This window comes from Podarcis raffonei, chromosome 7 (genome assembly GCF_027172205.1).
Source record: "Podarcis raffonei isolate rPodRaf1 chromosome 7, rPodRaf1.pri, whole genome shotgun sequence".
NCBI classification, from domain to species: domain Eukaryota; kingdom Metazoa; phylum Chordata; class Lepidosauria; order Squamata; family Lacertidae; genus Podarcis; species Podarcis raffonei.
In genome coordinates, this window is record NC_070608.1 from 64,629,873 (window position 1) to 64,652,897 (window position 23,025).

The window sequence follows — 23,025 nt, forward strand, 5'->3', positions numbered from 1 at the left end:
ACTCCAGTTCTCTCATACACCAACTTTGGCTGCTCTTCTACCTAGCAACCAGGTGAGATCAGGGTGGGGGAAAGGCCAACCCATTTGTTTCTATGGCAGTGGAGCTCACTCTTTTGAGATGTAGATGTCAGGTACTTAGCTGTGTAGCTACAGTCATTACCTTGACAAGAGCTCTGAAGGCCAGCAGCACAGGAACAGGCCTTTTTTTGCTGTGGCTCCAGCTTGTGGAATGCTCTCCCTAGGAAGACTTGCCAGGCACCTTTAGGTGCCAGCCAAAACCATTTCTTTTCTCTCAGGGCTTTGGCTAATTAAACCATCTATGGCCTTTTAAACTGTTTCTGCTTGCTATTATGCCATTGTGGCGATCACACAGGGCCCCCGGACGTTTCACTGTCTATTGACCCTGTGCCACCACTGCAGTTGCTTTCTTCGCTGCCACCACCCTGCTTCTCACGGGGGCACACGGAGTCCAGACAGTTGTTGACATAAACAAATAATCAAGTTTATTTTTAAGTGCAGGAATAAGCGTATGGTTTCGGTTTATTTTTCTCTTGTCAGTTTCATAAATCTTAGTTCCTAACAACTTCAAGCTGAATTATGCCCAACTATCTATCTAACTTCCTAACAATTCCTCTCACTCCCTCACAATACAACTCGACCAACCTACTGCCTATTCCACCCTCTTCCTTCTCCAACACCCAAGCCTCAACTCCCAACTGACAAACCTCAACTGACTTTTCAAAACCACCCACTCTATCTTTTACTCCCCCCTTGCATTCTCACTGGCCAATCACATCACACCCATTTTAACCCTTTCCTTGACCCATCCTCGGAGGCAAACGCCACAGCTATGTATTTTTGTATTTTTATATCTGTGATCTTCAGATGAAGTGTGGTACAGAACTTTAATTAATAATAATAATAATAATAATAATAATAATAATAGTTTGGTTGGTCCACCAGGTTCCCTCTTGCACATTCTAGTCTCACTGATACTGAGTCATAGGTTTTAGAAGGTACGCAGACTGACTCCTAAAATTCATGACAATATAATTTCCACAGCATGTGTGGTTTTACCTGGCAGGATACATACACCAAAATCACAAATTGAGCCTATCATGTTTATTCAAAGTAAAACACATGTTGTTCACTAAAGCTGACTCTCATCCTAAGCATACATAAGATCAAAATCCTAGTTCTATTATACATATTTTATTTAGCAGTACAAAGTTAGCATAGATAAATTCACTGCAAATTCTGCTCTCCACAGGACATCATCAGTATACAGATTTTAAACACCTTTCGTAAGTTGTGTGGTGCTTTTATCCCTTACCGAAACTGCCTCAAATCTGACTCTCCCAATGTACTTACCTGTGCAATGATTGCTCTCACACGGATGTTTTTATCTGCATTAAAACCAGACCTCCAGTTAATAAAGGAGCAGGTAGAAGTTGTTTTCCTGTGGGCATGTCTCCTTTCGTCTCGGAGAAGGATGAGACACATCCATTTTAATCTCTCTTCAGTCCCTGACCTCTCAAAATGGAGGCATTAGCCGGACTGTCTCTTCCTATGGCATGAGAGAATAGGTCGGGTGACTAGATCCCCAGTAAACTCTCCACACAATCATGTACAAAGCTACACCTATCGGAGCAGGAAATGCTATTTCTGATGCATGTTTATTTCACCTCTTCTGGTAGTTTCAAGACTCCTAGCAGCTCCCAAGTTGGACTAGTACATCTCCTGAAAGGCCAAACATACTAACACCCAGATAGCAATTACTTGCTTCCTGATGTTTGTTTTGTTCATGCATGGTAGGTACCCTTGCAGAAAATGTACCTGTGGACGGATAGGTAAAGGGACCCCTGACCATTAGGTCCAGTCGTGGCCGACTCTGGGGTTGTGGCGCTCATCTCACTTTATTGGCCAAGGGAGCCAGCGTACAGCTTCCAGGTCATGTGGCCAGCAAGACTAAGCCGCTTCTGGCGAACCAGAGCAGTGCACGGAAATGCCATTTACCTTCCCGCTGGAGTGGTACCTATTTATCTACTTGCACTTTGACGTGCTTTTGAACTGCTAGGTTGGCAGGAGCAGGGACCGAGCAACGGGAGCTCACCCCGTCACGGGGATTCGAACCGCCGACCTTCTGATCAGCAAGTCCTAGGCTCTGTGGTTTAACCCGCAGCACCACCCGGGTCCCTGTGGATGGATAGAGAGCTGCAAATATGCTGCCAACGAGCCCTTTTGTCCTCATTTGGCAAGGACGTCTACAACTGTGGAGATGAGAACAACAGTCATAAAGGCCTTGAAATCTCCCTCCTTGGCTGCTGAAAAATTGAAAGGGTCCTAGGTTTCTGAGGGGAAATGATGTTTTCCTCCCCCCACTTATATTTTATTAAATTTAAAAAAATTTCACATATACATTCCAATACATATTTTTTTTCTTTTCTTTTGTTGGCTTCCCATTCCATTTTCCATGGTGTTTTTTTTTTTATTTCTCCCCGTTGCTGCACCCTGTCTTCTCTCTCTTATACCACAACAATAATACAAGAATCTCTTAATTCCTTCTCTCTCTTATACCACAACAATAATACAACAATAATACAATAATCTCTTAATTCCTTCTGTTGCTCATCGTTCAAATCCTGCCTGCGAATTCATCATACAGTAATATTTCTTTAAATATTTCTTTAAATAGGCTTCCGTTCTTCCACAAAACAATCGTCGTTGGAGGGGAAATGATCTGTTACAGCTTTTGCCTGAAATCAAAGGAGGAAAAGAAAAGCAGACCCGCTTGGATAATAACACACATTACTACTACAACTTTTTAGGTTTCTGTTTACCTTTCGTCATAAGAACCCAGCGTGGGTTACAACAATATAAAAATTCTATATTCGAGTTTAATGTACAATCAGGAGAATAGGGCGGGTCCTAAAATCTATGTGTGTCAGGTGTCAAGGGGCAGGGAAAACAGGTATATCTTTGGCATATAACAGAAGCTATGCAACAAGGATGCCAGATATACCACCGCGGAAAAGGCAATTCCATAGCTAAGGGGCCACCACAGAGAATGCCATCTCCTAAGCCACCCACTCCAAAACTTCTGTAATACGTCATCTTCACAGTGACGTATTACCAGGCATTCAGCTGGAAGTGTTAAAAATAAACATGAGTATGCAATTCTAGTGGGAATATAGGCTTCTTAAGGTAAGCGTGGCAGCAATGGTTTTAAAAACCAAGTTCAGGCTGAATGTGTGGTGCGTTCATGAAAGTGTTATGGCACTGCTGTACAGTGGTACCTTGGGTTACATGCGCTTCAGGTTACATACACTTCAGGTTACAGACTCCGCTAACCCAGAAATAGTACTTCGGGTTAAGAACTTTGCTTCAGGATGAGAACAGAAATCATGCTCCGGCGACGCGGCGGCAGCAGGAGGCCCCATTAGCTAAAGTGGTGCTTCAGGTTAAGAACAGTTTCAGGTTAAGAACGGACCTCCGGAACAAATTAAGTACTTAACCCGAGGTACCACTGTATTTTAATTTCAGTTTGTGTGACTTTTGGCAGCAAACCTCCCTCCCCCTAGTTTCTTCTTCTATCAATACTCGTTATGTCAAAAGTTTTTGTCCAGCTGGAACGTTTGCAGATCACAGATTTGTCAAAGAATATATATTATAATCTCAGAAATATTCTCTGCCTTGAAATTATTTTTGTTCCAAAAATACCATCATATCTCTCACATAATGAGAATGCTGCCCTGTGCTACGGATGTTGTTGTTGGATGACTTGTACGTACTCTCTTGAAAAGGAATTTTAAGACCCCGGGGACCAAAAGTGCTGACTGCACTAACCTGCTCCCATCAGCCAAAGGCTGTTACCTTGTCTTCCAAGGCTTCAAGCTCCCCAAAAAGTTATTTAGAGAAAAGGGAATGTATTGCCCAGGGGCCAAGAGCCTCACTGACTGAGTCAAGCTTGACCGGGTGTAAGAGCTGTTATCCCACAGATAGAATTGCAGCTTTGTGTAATTTTCCCCCTGCTATAATTGGTCCCTCGGGAAACACATAGCACTTCCTGTTAATTTTACTGAAACCAGTGTTTGGAAAGTACTTTCAGAGACATACATGGGAAAGCACCGGAGAATATCAAGTACAGCCATTACTGGCAAAAGCCACCCCATATTTCCACAGTAATTTCAGGATTGTTTTATTTTTCATAAGATGATAATAATAATAATAATAATAATAATAATAATAATAATAATAATAATAATAATATATATTTTTTTAAATTGTATCTCACCCTCCCTGACTGAGGCCAGGCTCAGAGCGGCTAACATCATAAAAACAACACAATATGCATAAAAACAGACATCAATTAATTAAAATACATCTTAAAATTAATTCAGACAAGTTAAAATCTGGGCAGGTGGCAATTACCAGTTTTCATTTGAGAGTGGTTTATACTTGCCAGGACCAACTGTTTCCACTCACTGGCGGAGGAACCCAGTGGGGTGCCATTGTGGCTGCCCCCCCCGGGCACCACGCCCCCAGGATGCATGCCATGCCCCCAGGAAGAACGCCACGCCCCTGCAGGCAGCGCACCATGCCCCCAGGATGTGCGCCATGCCCCTGCAGGCTGCATGCCACGCCCCCAGGAAGCATGCCATGCCATCGGGGACGCATGCCAGCCACACCCCCGCCTGCTCTCCGCCCCCCACCGGAGCTTGAAGCTCCGCCACTGTTTCCACTGAGCATACAAGGACCTGTGAGCTGGTTGGGGGCCTCCTTTGGGTTTGTTTTATACAAAGGAAAGTAAGTCAAACTGCTTCCTGCCCAAAGGCCTGGTGGAACAGCTCTCTCTTGCAGGCCCTGCGGAAAGATGTCTTCATCAGCATCAGCCTCAATCAGGTCATAGGCCCATCTAGTCTAGCATCCTCTTCCTCGTGATTCCCAGTTACTGACATTCAGAGTCCTACTGTCTCTAACAGTGGAGGTAGAACATAACCACTGTGGCAAGTAGCCACTGATAGCCCTATCTGTGAATTTCTTTAAAGCCATCCAGCTTTTAAAGCCATTATCTTTATAGTACTTCATATTAAGTTCGGGCGTGGGTTGAAGTGGAAAATTAGTGTTATTGACAACAGTGACCCAGTGAGCTTCACAGCTGAGAGGGGATTTAAACCTGTGTCTTCCTAGTTCTGGTCTGATCTGAAATTCTAACAACTAAACCACTCCCTTGACTCAGAAAATTTTGCTGCGCAGGCACTGATTGTATTATGTGTGCACACAAGAGTCAATTGTCTCCAGTACGAACTTTACAAGTTAGGATTGGCTCTGTACAGTCCAAACAAGCAGCAATGTTAGCAAAATCACTTAAATAACACCACCCGACCCCACCCCACTCACCATTCCCCCCCTTTCCCCATTTTCTTCCTAACCTAACACTGTATGTAACACTAATGTCTCACAACAAATGAAACTGATCTGTAGAAAACGCAGCTTGAAAAAAGAGACAATGCACACATTTTTGCAAACTAAGAAATCTTTAATAAAATATATATATTTAAAAGAAAAACAACACAGCTGAAGGTCAAAGCCCTGACAACACTTCACTGAGAAAACTGAACAAAGCAGTGTATAATCTGAGGAGAAATAAACAGAGATAGTTTGTCTTTCTGAGTTCAGGCCTCGTGTACACAGCGTGGCGACATTCAACCAAACATATAGAGGAAAGCTCCCTCAGAACTACACAGCGAATCAGAGCCCATGCAACCTCAGGGTAGATCATGCCACTCCACCAGGTTGCTAAGCAACACCTCCACACACACCCTTGGCTAACTGACTTTAACACTAGCAGAATTAACCCTTAAGTTATGAACTGAATGATCCCTGCTGTTGCACTTCTAACAAGTAGACACCATGCTGTTTGCATCTGGAGTACACAAGGCTTTCTGTTTGTTTCCACAAGTGTATACATTAGGAATAGGGAACATATGCCCCCCCCCAGATACTGTTGGACTCTCAACTCCCATAATCCTCAGCCAGCCTGGCCAGTGTAGCTCAACATCATCTATAGGTCCGCATGCCCCCCCCCCAATCCTTGCTGCAAACTTTTGAATAATTGTTTGTACCAAGAAACACATTTATGTACATTTATGATAGTTGGGTAGGGCGCATGCACTGGGTACATAAATATAACTGGCTCCTTTGTCCTGTTGATTAAAAAAACCTACTCTTTTGGAAAACACTTTAAAGTACAGTGTTCAGGAATTTCTAGCTATAAGGGTTTCTTTTATAAAACCGTCTCTTTTGTTCCCAGAAATGCGTGTGTGTCTGTGTGCACCTTTCCTGCCACTGCCAGTGGGTGTCCCAAAGTATTCTAAAAACAGATGTCACGAAGACTTTTAAGCTAGGAAGGGAAAGCACCAGAGCTCAGAAAGGAGGTTCTTCAGGCAAAATTGCCCTGTTTTTCAAAAGGGAATGTTCGCAGGAGTCCTGAGCCTCGGACAGCAGGAAACATCATGAAGTATTTAGTCTCTTTTGGCAAGCCAGGTAATTCTCCCTTCATCAAAGCGACATTGCAAGGCTGAACATTTCTCAGCAGAAAGCAGAGAAATCACCAGCCTGATTTCCTACCTTATATAAAGTGAGGTTCTTTTCACCGGATCATATTGGAGAATTAATTCCTATGCTATTTTCCCCTGCTCAGTCTTTTAAATGCTGACTCACATGGCCATGTTGCAGGGGGAAGGGGCTCTGTAGGAGAATGTTAATGCACTGTGAGGTCCTGCAAAATCATCCTCACCTTTGGTCTTATCACACAGCAGGAAAACTACATTCAAGCATCTTTGCACATACTCTGTATTATAGGCCACCATAACTTCTCCCATATTGTATTGGTGGTGGAATTCAGCCTGAGAGATGTTGGCTTGCCTGAGGATGAGTTATTGGCTAAGTATTTGAACATGGGACGCTGGTGGTGCTGTGGTCTAAACCACTGAGCCTCTTGGGCTTGCTGATCAGAAGGTCACCGGTTTGAATCCCTGCAACAGAGTGAACTCCCGGTTGCTCTGTCCCAGCTCCTGCCAACCTAGCAGTTCGAAAGCACACCAGTGCAAATAGATAAATAGGTACTGCGGCAACCCCATAGTCGCCTTTGACTGGACTTAACCGTCCAGGGGTCCTTTACCTTACCTTTTACCTATTTGTACAGGGGGCTCCCAAAGTCTCTCACCCAGCACTATACCACACCAGCTCTTTAACATGCTATCATGTGACTTTGCAAATACAAATTGCTCCATGCTGTTGGTGGTGGCTCTTCCGCCTCAAAGAAATGGCTTTGTGAATGCTTTCACATATATATGGAAAAGGTAAAACCATTAGCAAAGGTGTCATGGGCTTTGAAGACACTCAAACTCAGGACGCAATGGAGAAACGTGCTAGGAGGAAGGCACACTTGGCAAATCCACACTGTGATCAGCTCCCGCCCAGAAACCAATGTCCCCACTATGGAAGGATGTGTGGATCCAGAATTGGCCTCCACAGTCACTTATGGACTCGTTGTTAAAACCGTGTTTATGGAAGACAATCTTACTCGGCTACAAGTGACCGCCAAAGAAGAAGGTGTGTGTGTGTGTGTGTGTGTGTGTGTGTGTGTGTGTGTGTATGGAACTGGAGTGGGAATCACTGAAGGCACACAAGCTGTCAGAGTCTGCCAAGTCTGACACCTTGGGTCATTGAAGGCCACCTTCAACAAGATTTTGTGTGCATGAGTCTCTTTGCACCTGAGATACACACAGACATTATGCGATTTTCACCTTCTGTGCGTTTCCGCACTGTGCTTCCCTGCAGACCTGGGCATCTCATCTTAAAGAGAGGATTAGGAACAGTAATATCAGGACCTACACAGACCTTCTTTGAGAAAGATAAGCCACAATAATAAAGCTTAGGATGAAGAACTCTGATCTACCGGCAAAACAAGGAGGATGAAGTCTTATGCTATAAGGTGCTTAGCGTGATATATCCTGCTCATGGTAAGTCAGGGTAGGGGAGTAAAATTGAATAGGCCTACAAATCTGTGCCAGAACTCTAGAGACGGTTTTGAAACCAATCTCAATAGTCCTGAGAATGTAGAGATTTTTCAAAAAACGAACAACTATATTCTCCAGAATCAATAGCAAAACCCTAACACACATGCTCCCGGAAACTGCATTACTTTTGCTTAGCGTGCCCTGTGAGGCAATGGAGACTTTTTCAGGGAAAAAGTTTAAAGGCCTACCAAGACCATGCTTCTTATCAAGGAAGCCAGGCCAGAATCCTTCGAACTCCTGTTGGAAGGTTCATGGAGAATGAGAGCAAAGGATTAGAGGCGTATGACGGTTATAAATTACGTGGAAGGGCTTTGCTCCCATCTGTCTGCATCTCAAACAGAAGAAAGGCTGAGAAACTCTTTCTGCAGAAAGGGTGAGTCTATGGGGGAAGCATTTAGTAAGTCCTGTTATCCGTAAGCAGTGCCAGGGCTGCAGATGCATCTCTTAGGGCAAAATGTCAGAGGGAAGTCGAAAGAGTTCCAAATATAAAAGAAAGGAGTCATTTCACCCCTCAAGGATTCCACACATTTCTGATTTATCATGCTCCTCTGCATCCTAAGGAAGGCACATACTCTGTCTGGTGTGGTCACCGCCGTGCAAGTCTCCGGAGCTCTTGCAGCCCTGCCTCATTAGATAAGTACGTGTGTTTTCAGAGTAGCAGCGTTCCTTGATGTCGGGCCGCTAATTGTAATTCTGAATTATTCTGCCTTTCTCTGCTGTCCCCTGACAAATGGCTTGGCATGATGACAAGTAAACACCTTTATTAATAATATATAACCACGATAATTAAGAATGAAATGTTCCAGCCGAGCCAGCTAATTATTTATCATTTATCAAAGCCGTGTGATGCAGCTTTAAATCACGTCTAGCTACACTTACGGAGGGAGGCAGAGGTTACTTTTTTCAGTGTGGGCTGCGAGGAACACATCTCACCACCCATTCTCTCTGCGTCCCCGTCCCCCCTTTCAGCAAATTAAGAGAAAAACACCCGTGCAGGCCAATGGTCCATTTACTGCACCTCCACATAACAGAGATGACTGGCAGGGTGGGGGGGAAGAGGGCTGAAGCATGACTGTGTTCAAAGCATCTCCACCAATGTGCTGTCCCCCCTTTAATGTACATAAGAAGAGCCTGCTGGATCAGGCCAGGGGCCCAATCTAGTCCAGTATCCTGTTCTCACAGTGGCTAACCAGGTGCCTGTGGGAAGCCGTCAAACTGGACCCGAGCACAAGAGCACCCTACCCTTTCGTGGCTTCCAACAACTGGGATTCAGAAACATTACTGATCACAGCCATCACAGCTAGTAGTCATCGAGAGCCTTCCTCTCCATGAATCTGTCCAACCCTCTTCTAAAGCCATCCAAGTTGGTGGTCCTTCACTGCCAGTATTTATTCACACGGTAAATACATAGTATTTACCATATGGATCAGGGACTGGGGCCGTCATGGAGAGTTGGGTGTTGGGAACCTTTGCAAGTCCATGGTAGTAGTAATAGTAGTCCATGGCAAGTCCATGGTAGTAGTAATAGTAGTAATAGTAATAGTAATAAGGCAGCACCTTAACCTTGTATAGCAAGCTTCTTTTCAGCCATGCAAAAGTCAGCAACCCTTCATCCTCACACACCTCTCCAGCCTTCACCTGTTGCAAGCAGTTACATGACACATTCCAGCCACAAGAAGGCATTTGAGGCCAGTGTGGGCTGCAGCCTGTGGAGAGAAGGTGTGGCCTGAGAAGGTGGCATGAAATAATAAAGAGCACTGAAAGCTGGATAAAGAGGCCGGGGGAGACACATTTGATCTCTGGCCTGAGGTTCCTTGCCCCCTTATGGGCCAACCCAATATTTTTTTGCTGTGTGAGACCAGCCCCTGTCCCATTTTCAATCTAAAGAAGTTGACTAGGCTGGTGGTTGGAATCTTACTTCAAAACTGGCAACGGCGTTGGTATTCTTCACTGAACTTATAGTTTAGGGGGCACAGGCTGCCCAATGTTGCTGTGATCTACCAGCGAAGAGAAATACCCGTGCTCTGGCTTCATATTGCAGGCATAGCAGGCCAAAATGTCTGCCATGGCTCTCTTGTTAGAAAATCAATTTGGTAATATTCAATACAACACTGGAGGAGGCAGACAAATGTGCCAATACCAAGGAGAGATAGAGTCACCAGACAGCGAAGAAAGAACTGAGGCAAAAAAACCCCACAAAAACAAATGCTGTGTCTTTCAGCGGCCGCTAAATGACCCAGTGAGATAAAAGAATTCTTGATTGTGGTACTCCGTACCTGGCTCTTTTCAGATTAATGTTACTGTACTGGGAATGTTAGTTTACAGTAGAATTCACTGGAGTCTGAAGTGGTGCAATCGCAAAGCAATTTGTGGCTGAGGTAATTCACAACTGCTTCCCTTCGCAGCAGCTTTACAAAGAAAGCCAGATAAACCAAATTAAGCCGTGGGCTTGTTTTGTATCCCAGCAAACCACTGTGCAGTCCAACTTTTTTTAAAAAAAAAAAATTGTGCAAGGCTCAGGCTGCAACCTAATTAGTTTGCAGGGAATTTCCTCCATCGCCAATTTATCTTATGCATGTTTACTATGAAGTAAAATCCACTGGGTTCAATAGGGCTTACTCCTGGAAGGAGTGCATAGGAATGCAGCCTTAAGAGTTAATACTGCAAAAAGGGCTCAGCACCATGTCCATTAGGGACGTGGGTGGCGCTGTGGGTTAAACCACAGAGCCTAGGACTTGCTGATCAGAAGGTCGGCGGTTTGAATCCCCGCGATGGGGTGAGCTCCCGTTGCTCGGTCCCTGCTCCTGCCAACCTAGCAGTTTGAAAGCACGTCAAAGTGCAAGCAGATAAATAGGTACCGCTCCTGCGGGAAGGTAAACGGCGTTTCCGTGCGCTGCTCTGATTCGCCAGAAGCGGCTCAGTCATGCTGGCCACATGACCCGGAAGCTGTACGCCAGCTCCCTCGGCCAATAAAGCGAGATGAGCGCCGCAGCCCCAGAGTGTGACTGGACCTAATGGTCAGGGATCCCTTTACCTTTACCATGCCTATTAAGCATCTTTTTCTCCATTGCAAAAAAGGGAGGGAGGACCTTCATTTTGTTGGCAGTCTAGCTTGTAATGTACAGTTGGGTCACATTCACAAGCAACCTATAGTTGGCCTGAGGTTCTGTCACAAGTGCATGGAACATCCTGTCAATGCAGAAATAGCACACACGTTCTGGAGTTTAATAACACACGAGAACTGATTAACAACGTACAAATTACCCAACAAGCAATTCACTGATATTTTCAGGAACTGTTATGTTGTTCACTTTTTATTACCTGAAAATTCCACCATTGCCAAAAGCTTCCACATGATAGAAACTGCTTTCAAACAGAAGGGGGTGTGGGCAGGGCAGCGATAAAAGAAAACTGGAGAATTCAAAGCTCAAAATCTTCCCTCTACTCCTAATTTCTGTACAACTGATTCCTCGATGGATTTATGGATGCAGTTTACTTCCTTCTGAGTCAAGGTCTTTTCCAAGTGGCGGTAAGTGATCTCGTAACAATGGCTGGTCCTTTTTGTCCTAGGAAACAAAAACCAGATGTTGGAGAGTTATACGTCAAATAAAAAAAATATAGAGAAAGAGCACGCCCTCGCAGTTACTTCCTGCTTTTTCTTGTCTTGTTGTTAATTACATATGCCAATACAAGGGATGGAACATAATGCATAATTCACTTACAAGGAAGAGAAACCAGCAAAATTTGTTTTGTAGCCCCACTTGTATCTCAAAGGTACAACCATCACGCTTTTCAACTTTTAACATTCTTTCCCATCTTGAAACCTCGTACCAGTGGTTATGTGCCCCTCTGCTGAGGTGCCAGAGGGAAGTCAATTTTAAAATCATCGGGGGGGGGGGGGAGACTGCGACTGCACCTTGGGATCTTCTGCCTGCTGTGAAATATCTAAAAAGAAGAAGGGGGTCAGGGAGAGGAGGAGGTGAAGAAAACCCTAGCAGCTAAAGAGGCATATGTAAAATTCCCAGTGATTATTATTAAACCAATGATTTACCTCAAGCAAGTGAACCAATCCACATTCCCCAGGGCACAAAGGAACCAAACACACACACATTCAAAGGAGAGAGGGTTCGTACAAGGAGAGGGAGTATTATTTTGCTCTGTAAAACACCATGTACATTGATGGTGGCAGGTAAATCAAAAATAACCCTTCATGCATGTGATGAAGTGGTCTCTGGTCCACAAAGCTTATGCCACAATAAATCTGTTAGACTTTATGGTGCCACAAGGCTCTCTCCTGCATTTGATGTATAAGTCTTATTCTCAGTGTGTGTGTGTGTCTGTGTGTGTGCGCGCGTGCGTACACACACACACACCCCCCTAATGGGAGGGGGGACTGGGGAAGGTAAACAGTAGGGCCAAAAGGTCATTGAACGTAAGCTTAGGCCACGATAAATCTGTTTGTCTTAACTGTGCTACAAGGCTCTTTTTCTGTTTGTTGTAACACAGCTGTCCTGCCTGAATCCTAAAATAAATGTCCAATCACGCAAGTCGATTGGTAATATATTTAGACTGGTACCACACAGTTGTATTACGCAGTGTGGTTCTGTATTAAATTTCTGTATGGGTTTCTTGGGGTGGGAGGGATATTTATTACCCACCCTGGGACCTTAGGGCGAAGGGCAGGTATCAAACAAACAAACAAACAAACAAACAAACAAACAAACACTACTGCCACATGCAGAACGTCCTTAAAGAGGACAAAAACAGGCAGCTTTAAAAAAAAGGAAAGAGCTATGCGCCACTTAGGTGGTTAAAGGCTGCACCAATTGGTGGATCCTTTACCTGGAAACGTTGAAAGCCACTACTGCAGAGAACGCAGTTTGAAACACTGTCAAGAGCCGAAATACCCAGCCAGAAAAACTCTTGAGCCTGCAGTTCTGCTAGGTCAACAAATGCTAAGGATTAACACTGAGTAAGGAGGACATTATTTACCCAAACTGCACCTTCTGACAACTCCATCCGGCCTGCAATCACACAGCCTCTTTCTCCTTTCATTAAGCTTTAATTGATCTTAGCGTCACAACATACTCAGCCACAGCCTGAGGCTTTTGGGTAATGAAACACAGTAAATACACTGGAGTGCCACACAAGGGACGATGGGGAGAAACATAGCGCAGATATATTGATGGATTCTCGTGCCAAAAGGAGCATAAATAAAAACACCTCTCAGCAAATAAAATGGCTGAAACAAAAGACATTATTTTGTGTAATAGTGGCAGGAATGATTGCATGATCAGCATTCCATATATGTTGACAGCAATGTCTACAGCTAAAGTTCATATGAACATAGGAGGCTGAGAGCTAAACCAGATTAAAAACATGCTTGTCTCTTTCATATGTGTGCATTTTAAAATAACAGTTGTGTGTGTGGAGGGAGTGTGATCTGGATCAGGACCATGACCTGGGCAAACGGGGTTTAATTCGTCCCCCTAACCGCACAGCTTTCCTGCTGAAAAATCTCCCTCCAGAAGGCTGCCGTTTACAAGGGATATTGTGGAAGGATGTGACAAGAGTGAAAGGATGATTATCCTCATGTGCTCATGAGGTCACAGTTTCCCCTTTTGCAGGCATGTCCAACTTGAAGTTGACTGTGATCCATGATGCAACATAAAAACTGGCACCCAGGGATGGGTGCAGGGTGGGCGGGCGCTGGCTGCTTCCCTCAATATGGCAGGGGTGGATGCAGGGAGGGTGGGCACACACCGACGGGGTAGGGGTGGGCATGCGCAGCGTCAAAACAGCCCCAACGTCTCCAGCAGAGGGCGGGTGGTGATTGACCAAAATTCATCGCAGGATCTACCCATCGATCGCCATTGACGTGTTGGACATGTCTGCCCTATTGCAATGGGTTGGTGGAATCAGAAAATGGGTCTTCTCAGCAGTGGCCCCAAAGTTCTGGAATTCTATTCTGAGTAAGATCCGGCAAGCACTATCCCTCAGCATTTTCAAATGGTCCTTACAGACTCATCTGTAGGGGCTAAATTACTAGCTAGGCTTTAGATGCTGATATGGTCATTACTGCTTTGACAAATCATTGCTGCCATATTATTGTAATATTGGTTTGAATGAAGTCTATGTGTACGCATTTTCAATGGCTTTTAACCTTCTATTTTACGCATATTAGTACATACACAGTTTGTAAATACGCACTTTGGGAGGCATCCCCGCTCTTCCCCTAAAAGTGGTATATAAGTTAAATAAACAAAAGAAAGAAAGAAATCTCAATTCTGCTTCCTATCCCCACCCCTGCTATTTGAAAAGAAGAGGAGAAAACCAGAGAGACAAAGAGTGTCTTTAACATTAAATCCAGTTTGGCCCTTATGCAGGTCATTAGTCTTTCCATTTACCTCAGGTATTACCTACCTACCTACCTACCTATCTATCTATCTATCTATCTATCTATCTATTTATTTATGTATTTATTTATTTATTTATTTATTTACATTTCATTTACCTCAGTATTACCTAATTTGTTTATTTAGTCAGTCCATTTACCTCAGCATTTCCTCATTATTTATTTATTTATTTATTTAGTCAGTTCATTTACCTCAGTATTACCTCATTTGTTTGTTTGTTTATAGCCAACCTTTTACTCTAAGGGGCTCAAGATGGCGCACATTTCCCCCTCCTTCCTCATTTAATCCCCACAACAACCCTGTGGGGCAGGCTAGGCTTAGAGACGGTGACTGACTGACTGGTCCAAGGTCACTTGGGGAGCTTCATGGCTGAGTGGGGATTTGAACTCTGGTCTCCTTGGTCACAAGTTGACGATCTAACCATTTATACCACATTGACACTCATGGACCACGCTGCTCATACGCTGAAGACTGCTACACCCTTTACTCAGTTAGTTCTGCAACAATTATAGGGCTCTCCGTCCATGCGAGAGAGGCTAGAGGAAAATATTGCAAAGTGATTAGAGCTGACAAACAATGGCTATTTCCTCTCTGCGTTATGCTCTCGAAACCACCACATCTAACAGAGTGCAGATGATTACTCTAAACCATGCTATAAATTTTGGAGCTGACCATTATTGCGCTTGGCTCCAAGCCAGCTAATGGCAAGATGGCTGGAGCTTGTGTGGCATCACACTGTCAATGGGAATATGATTTAAACCCACACCCCACCAATATACATGAGTGAACCAGCGTAGACTTAAGACCTACTCCTCTTGCTTTTTTTAAGGGGCAAAAGTAAGGGGGTAGGACTATATACAGCACCCAGATGGCATGGGATGAAGTGTGTGCCTTAAGCCAGACAGGCTTTCCCCCCCAAAAAAATTTTTTTATTCATTTTATAACACAAATAAACAACATAAACAGAAAAACAAACAATACAAACAAATTCTTGTCTTATCCTTATTTTTCCTAAACATTGTTAGGTGAGCTTCCCCAAGTCCTCCCATCTGATTTTCATTTTACCTCATCTTTAGCAGTTTACATATATCATAATGGAGTGGCAAGGTACAGGGCAGAAAGGGAGCTGTTGCTTCAGCAACAGGGCACCAGCAAGTGAAGCTTGAGATGGTAGACACACAGCCCAGCACTATTGGAAGTTTGGACTGCAAGAGATTTAAACTGAGGTTTTCATCCTTTTGCAAGCTCTGGACGTTTTTGAAAGACCACACCCACAATGTTGTTGGGCTGTGTATCCACTGGTGTTAGTCTAGGACAGCCTTTCTCAACCTGTGGGTCCCCAGGTGTTGTTGAACTACAACTCCCATCACCTCTAGCTAGCAAGGCCAGAGCTCAGGGATGATGGGAGTTGTAGTCCAACAACATCCGGGGACCCATAGGTTGAGAACCACTGGTCTAGGACACCTTTGGACTGAGAGTGGCATTTGGCCCCAGGAGCTTGAAATATTACTCTGCTTCAAAGGCTTACGAAAACACTGGAAACAGTGGAGGTGCCAATGGACTCTGCAACCGGTGTTGCTTTTAGCCTTGGGGCACTCATATGCTCCTCCTGATACCTGATGTGAAATTCTCCTTCTCACATGCTGGAACCGCGAAGTTAGCTAGTGGCTGGATTGTGCTGCTTTTAGTAGGAATGCTCGCAAGTGGTCCGACGGACTGCCTGTCAAGCACGCAGTCATGACAAGGTAACTTCCAACTTGACCTCTAATGCTTTGACTCCGCTAGGCAGCCACACACAGGGCTTAAAGTCTCCTGGACTTAAAATGAGGCTAGAACAGCTGACATCCTTCACACCGATGGATGGTAACCTCAGTGCTCCTTCCAAGAGTAGACAGGTGAGGAGGAAACAGGCCTAGCAAGGGGACAGTGGCTATAATAAAGAGTTTGTGGGAGATGTACAAAGAAAACTCTGCTTTGACATGTTGTGAGGACTGTTGAGTGAGATTAAGGTGGCTGATGGGATAGCCAAGTCCAATGATGCTTGGCTTGAATGCTACAGACTTTGATATATTAAGCAAGTGATGCACAATGCACAAGAACCTAACATAGTGTAAGTTAAGCTGCCATAGGTGCCAAATCCCTGGGGCCCTGGGTGCCCACAAAATTCCCCACTGCATGGCACCCATGGCCCCAGGCACCCACGGCCCCAAGGCCAAGCTGGCACTCCTGTAAGTTGCTAAAAAGTTACACCCCATTCAAACCCTGTTTGGCAGTGGGGGCTGTTGCTCTGGCTAAGACTTGCAGATGGGGGGAAAGCCTTTAAAATAGTGTTCTATGCCTGGTTACTAAATCATGAGATTGCGCTGAAGGCGTTTAGGATCCAGTATGGTCATCACCAGGGATGCGGGTGGCGCTGTGGGTAAAAGCCTCAGCACCTAGGGCTTGCCGATCGAAAGGTCGGCGGTTCGAATCCCCGCGGCGGGGTGCGCTCCCGTTGCTTGGTCCCAGCGCCTGCCAACCTAGCAGTTCGAAAGCACCCCCAGGTGCAAGTAGATAAATAGGGACCGCTTACTGGCGGGAAGGTAAACGGCGTTTCCGTGTGCTGCGCTGGCTCGCCAGATGCAGCTTGTCACGCTGGCCACGTGACCCGGAAGTGTCTCCGGACAGCGCTGGCCCCTGGCCTCTTAAGTGAGATGGGCGCACAACCCCAGAGTCTGTCAAGACTGGCCCGTACAGGCAGGGGTACCTTTACCTTTACCTTTTATGGTCATCACCAACTTCTGACAGGACCTTAAAAAGAGTATTTTAAAAACCAAGTATAGAAGAGTAAGACGTATAGACCTCACTGAAAAGCTTACACACAAGTTACAACAGGCAAGAGGAATAAGATATAAGGACTCTTTTGCTAGAGACTAGTGAAGCTTGATTCCACATCTGAAAGTGGAAACCAGTCCCTAGGGATTATACTAGCATACAGACTTCATGATAACCGTTTTTCATATATATTCCTATTTATAGAAAGGTTGACCATTATTGTGTGGGAATTGCTATTGCAAGGGTGAAGATATCTCCAGAGTGGGGTGCTGTGATGTTGTTGTTGTTGATTTTGATTATGTAGCACAGCTGTAAAATGAGAATAAAAAATTAGAAGCAGCAGCAGCAGCAACAAGGCCTGGAGACAGATTTTCAGTCCTGTGAGTTGAAGATAATGTAGAAAAGAGGAGTAAACTCATACCAGTTTTGCCCTGGCAAACAATTTTGTAGGTTTGGATCATAATTTCAAAAACTTGCAATGCTTGTTTGATCAGAGGCAACAGATAGTAGAAAACCATAGTAAGTGGAATATCTCTCTCAAACCACTCCCAATTCTCTTTTTAAAAATTACGGTTTGATTCCAGCCTTAATTGTATTATTACAGCCTTGTGTGCTGGAAGAATAGACAGAAGCAGGTGATTATACTATGCCAAAAATGTCACTTTGCTAAAATACCATCTGTATGCTCTAGAGGAGAGATGCTTAGCTGCACAGACCATTTCTCAGAAAGTCTGCCACAACAATGCAGCCATCTGCTGGCTTCGGTCACCAAGGCTTTTTTGTCTGAAACATTTCCAAGAAAACAGGAACCCAAAGATTTGGGGATCTTCAGCCAACACGGAATGAAGAAGGTATCCATGACACTGAGACAAAAACACACCATCCATATGCACACATATAAGAATTTCTGAAACTACACCAGAAATGAACTCAACTCCTTATCAAGTTAACCAAATTATAATTTAGCTGAAGGAAGTCCCAAAGAAAGATGTATTGGAAACCACCCCAGAGATTTTGAGTTCTGACTGTTAATGGTGTTTGGACCTATGCTAGTAAGGTTTGCCCCACATAAAATCCATTAACCAGTAGACCAGTTTATTCCTGTAAATAGCAGGAGCACCGCCTTGCCCCCACAACTGAGGGGGCCTGAGGTAACGCAACATCAGAATGCTGTGTGCACATGCCCCATGGCATGCATGTTTGACGTTGCAGGGTGTGTGGACGTGTTGTGAAGGCTCCCTGCAGTTGGGACGCTGCAGAACTTGTGGGGCCCCCGGCCCCTTCACTGAACATTTTGTTTGGGGGGCACGGACCCCCACAGATGGCACCCCTGGTAAATAGAGTGAATGTCAGCATGGAGGGGGGATCCATAGCTTCCAATACAGAATGGTGACCTTGAGTTTGACAGACTTAAGAAAGGAGAAGGTTTGCAAGAACTGGAATGCAGTGTATTATCAGCCACTTTATAATGCAGAATATGCAGGAGCCTGAAGTTCAAGCATATGACCTCTCTCCACTTCAACCCTTCAGCTACACCCTTGTGCGAATTAATTGAAACAAAGCATGTTTTCTATCTTACTTGTAATCCTGTACTCAAAGCAAACACGAAAAGTCAGTTTGATCATTTTTTATGTTTTAATGATGCAATCATTATGTCAGCAGCTACTGTATTGCATCAGATTGTAAAATCCTGTCCGACCGCAGTAGTGTATGATGCAATCATTACATCAGCAGCTACAGTATTTCATCAGCTTTTGATTTGACCGCCGTTCGAGATGGATGTGACACCTAGGAAACGTATGAAGATCGTAACTCTGAACACACAGCTAAGCAAAAAGGATCCCCGCAAGAGTGGACTATGGAGACGCTCATTCAGGTGCTGATTCAGGTGTGGTACAGGGATCCAAAAATCAACAGTGAATGTTTGAAACTAGTAGACTCCATGCCAAACCATGTTCAAATGCTGCTTAAAAATAGTGGAGGTCATATCAGTAAGAGCTGTTCGACAGTGGAATTTGCTGCCAAGGAGTGTGGTGGAGTCTTCTTCTTTGGAGGTCTTTAAGCAGAGGCTTGACAACCATATGTCAGGAGTGCTCTGATGGTGTTTCCTGCTTGGCAGGGGGTTGGACTCGATGGCCCTTGTGGTCTCTTCCAACTCTATGATTCTATGATTCTATGATTCTATGATATCCGTTACTAATGTACGTATATGTGAGTTCTGTACACGTACATGTGAATTTTGTACAATAAACTACTAAATTCATTATTTGTTTCAATTAATTTGTACGAGGCTGTACAGTAGCTTTAGGGTGGTAGTAGCCATTCAGATCAGGGCAATGGCATACAAGGAAAGGGTTAGACCCTCTTTTCCCACCAGCAAATGCTAACTGGATGGTTCTACCATATCTGTCCCTGGTTCTATGCCGTTTTATATTTTATATTTAGATGTTTAATAGTTGTATTTAACTTCTGTTATTGGGTGGCATTTAATTGTTAGAAGCATGTAAACGAATAAATGTGTAGTTTGAACCAGAGACAACTAAGAAGCGAGGGGAATTAGACTCTTTGACCGAGTCAAAAAGAAAGACGAAGAGAAACACTGACTAGGCTACTCTACACCAAGACATTTTGTTGCAGACCTCATTCGTCTTTACTGGATTATTATTTTTTAAATCCAACAGAGCAGTCTTGGCATGCTTCCTTCAGGAGGGAATTTCATAATGTGTGTACCACAGTTGAAGAGCACCCATCCATTTTTTAAACCAGGCAGAGTTAGGCTGGTGTCAGGGTCCTATAAATTCACAGACGTTTGAGAGGTCAGTCCTCGTTATTTTCAATAAGGTCTTTGGCTCCCTTGATTACAAAGGCACATTTTTTAAAGTCTGGAGAACTACCTGCAATCACCCAAGAACCCTACAAAATTAAAGCATTCTTTATAATTCACTGGACACCAACAACCTTCTATAAGTAGTTTATTTTCATTTACATCCTTACAAAATGAGAGGGCTGGATTTTGTATGGGGGATAGAGCGATATTTTTTTTAAAAAAAGAGAAGTGTGGTACCTTTTTCAGTCCTTATTACTAATAGATCAAACCAGAAAGTTATTAATAATCAGGAGGAACTTCCCCCCCCAATTACATGTTAATACTAAAGGCTACAAAAAGCATTACTAAAAATAAGATTACTGTCAGATTAAAAATGTATTCAAATAATAAACTAAAAAGAGAATTTATAAAAGAATTTAAAACAAATTGGAAGGAAGCAAGGCCAAATCAGAGTGGCAGGAGGTGTCTAGACATTTCCCTTTAATGTTTAAATCCATTCACTAGGTTAATATCCAGGGAGTTCACCTTAGAACTGTTCAGTGTGAGAAAACAGCCCAAATATTGGCCCATGCAAACAATGCAAATATCTTTTCCTCTCATGATCAAACACTGTAACCATGGTTGCAACAAAAATAGACAATGAGATGCAGTGCTTTTAACGAAACTGAGATAAATAAGGAAACACTTAAGGCGAAATTAGAGGAGAAGAACAGGGCCAAAAATGGCAAAGCTGTGTCGCATTCCCCCTCCTCTCCCCTTTAACACGTAGTAATAGAAATATGCAAAACAGCATCATCATGTTGTGCATTTCTACACTTCCCCGCTGTGGCAGTGGGTTGGGAAACACACATCGTGGTGATGTCATCTCACACTTTTCGGTAACTGAAAGTTACTGCGGAGTCTCAAAGAGGAGTTCGACAGAATGGTAGGGTTTTCAATTTTAGCCACACACCCTCATGTTTCTTGTCACATCTGAAGAAGAAGAAGAAAATACCCAAATTCTACATGGAACGCTCTCCAAAGTTTGCAAACAAATTAAGGAAAGCATGCAACAATCCACTTTTTCATTTTGCACAATACATGAACTTCGCTTTACCCAATTTATTCTTGCAAGGAGTGGAACAGTGGATGAAAGTGGAGGCAGGGAAAGTTATGGTGCTGACCTTTAAAGCCCTAAATGGCCTCGGTCCAGTATATCTGAAGGAGTGTCTCCACCTCCATCGTTCTACCCGGACACTGAGGTCCAGCACCGAGGGCCTTCTGGCGGTTCCTTCACTGAGAGAAGCCAAGTTACAGGGAACCAGGCAGAGGGCCTTCTCGGTAGTGGCACCCGCCCTGTGGAATGCCCTCCCACCAGATGTCAAAGAGAAGAACAGCTACCAGACTTTTAGAAGACATCTGAAGGCAGCCCTGTTTAGGGAAGCTTTTAATGTTTGATGTATTACAGTATTTTAATATTTTTTGGAAGCCGCCCAGAGTGGCTAGGGAAGCCCAGCCAGATGGGTGGGGTATAAATAATAAATTGTTGTTGTTGTTGTTGTTGTTGTTGTTGTTGTTGTTGTTGTTGTTGTTGAGATTGGCATTAGAGAAGCCTCTAGCCTGGCCTATTAGTTAGACTCACTGCTCTGGCTTATTTCTGTGTCGTATTATTGCTTCACTGTATCTGGTTATTGTTAACTGTTGCTCACATAGTTAATCCTTTATTAGGTTCTTTCCCCCCTTAAAAACAAATGTTTAGGGCTACTCTCATTTTGACTCAAGAAAACCACCATTTTATAACTCAAATTGGGGGAAATAAATACAGTAAGTGGACAAAAGCACAAAAATTCACATGTTTAGGGGTATGTGTACCCTTCTCCCCACCCCTTGAAAAAAGCACTGCCTTTATTTATTGAATTTTTATCTTGCTCTTGCTCCCAAAGGAGCCCAGGGTGTCAAACAACAAGTGATAAAACATCTTTAAAAGGCTTGTTGAAAGAGGAAAGTCATCAGCAGATGTCCAAAAGGGATCAGAGATGGCACATGTCTATTATTCAAGGGGAGGGCCAGTTCCACAACCCAGAAGGCCGAACTCCTACATTGTGTGGAACAGACAACACACGCAGCTGCAGGTATCAGAAGGTCCTAGGGTTGCAGTGTACCATTGCAGTAGTCCTTACCCGAGCCTGCACTCACATTTGCTGGTATTGTAGCTCACAGATCAGACACTAAGACCACAATCCTGAACACAACTTTACAGGCTGCTTATGAATGAGTGACTTCCAGCCCAACTTCATAGGTAGCATTTACAGAAGCCCATCTCCACTGATCTCTGAATGAGCTGAAGAATTCTCCTCTGTGCAGGGAATTAATGTTGCCCATGGGAGAAGCCATAATTAGCAAAGTGAACGGAACAATCTTGTTCAAACGGGTTAAATTCTGAGCAATTTTAAATTATCAAAAGATTAGGGGGAAAGCAGAAGGTGACAGAAGGAGGAAGAGAGATTCAGTAGAATAAAAAAAAACAACCCCAACCCACAACACTTTTGATTTTAAATGCTAATCTTAGGGCTGTTTTGAACTTTTAAGAGCCCATGTGACCACTATAATTGCATGAGCAGAGACATATGGAAGGAGAAAACTCATGCATTTTCCCTGAGCAAGGATTTTCTCTGAGTGCCCCAGGCGCCCCAAAGTTTCTACTAATATTCTGCACAAGTTTCTGCCTGCCATGTTAAATGGTTCAAAGAGACACTCATCTCTGTCAATGCCCTCTTCGCACTTCCAAGCCAGCTTACTCTTGGGAAAGTGGCAGGAAAACAGGAGCAGTCAAGGCTCCCTAGGAAAAGGCTGACAATGACTACAAACCTTGTTAACTTCAACCTTCAGAGTGAGTTGGCACTCA

General features: G+C 44.0%; 1 protein-coding gene and 1 long non-coding RNA gene across 5 annotated transcripts in view; one reads left to right on the top strand and one right to left on the bottom strand.

The window, feature by feature from the left end:
* The first annotated feature begins 1,878 nt into the window (after positions 1-1,878).
* LOC128417819 (uncharacterized) overlaps positions 1,879-23,025 on the top strand; it is a 313,698-nt gene continuing 292,551 nt past the window's right edge. The window contains exon 1 of the long non-coding RNA XR_008331567.1: positions 1,879-1,937. This is a non-coding gene — a long non-coding RNA (uncharacterized LOC128417819). The remainder of the gene's footprint in view (positions 1,938-23,025) is intronic.
* Positions 11,360-23,025, bottom strand: part of FARS2 (phenylalanyl-tRNA synthetase 2, mitochondrial) — a 193,569-nt gene continuing 181,903 nt past the window's right edge. For all 4 annotated transcript variants that reach the window (XM_053396992.1, XM_053396995.1, XM_053396993.1 and 1 more), the window contains one exon: positions 11,360-11,650. In XM_053396992.1, the coding sequence (XP_053252967.1) occupies positions 11,512-11,650 (139 nt within the window). In that variant the 3' untranslated portion in view covers positions 11,360-11,511. The remainder of the gene's footprint in view (positions 11,651-23,025) is intronic.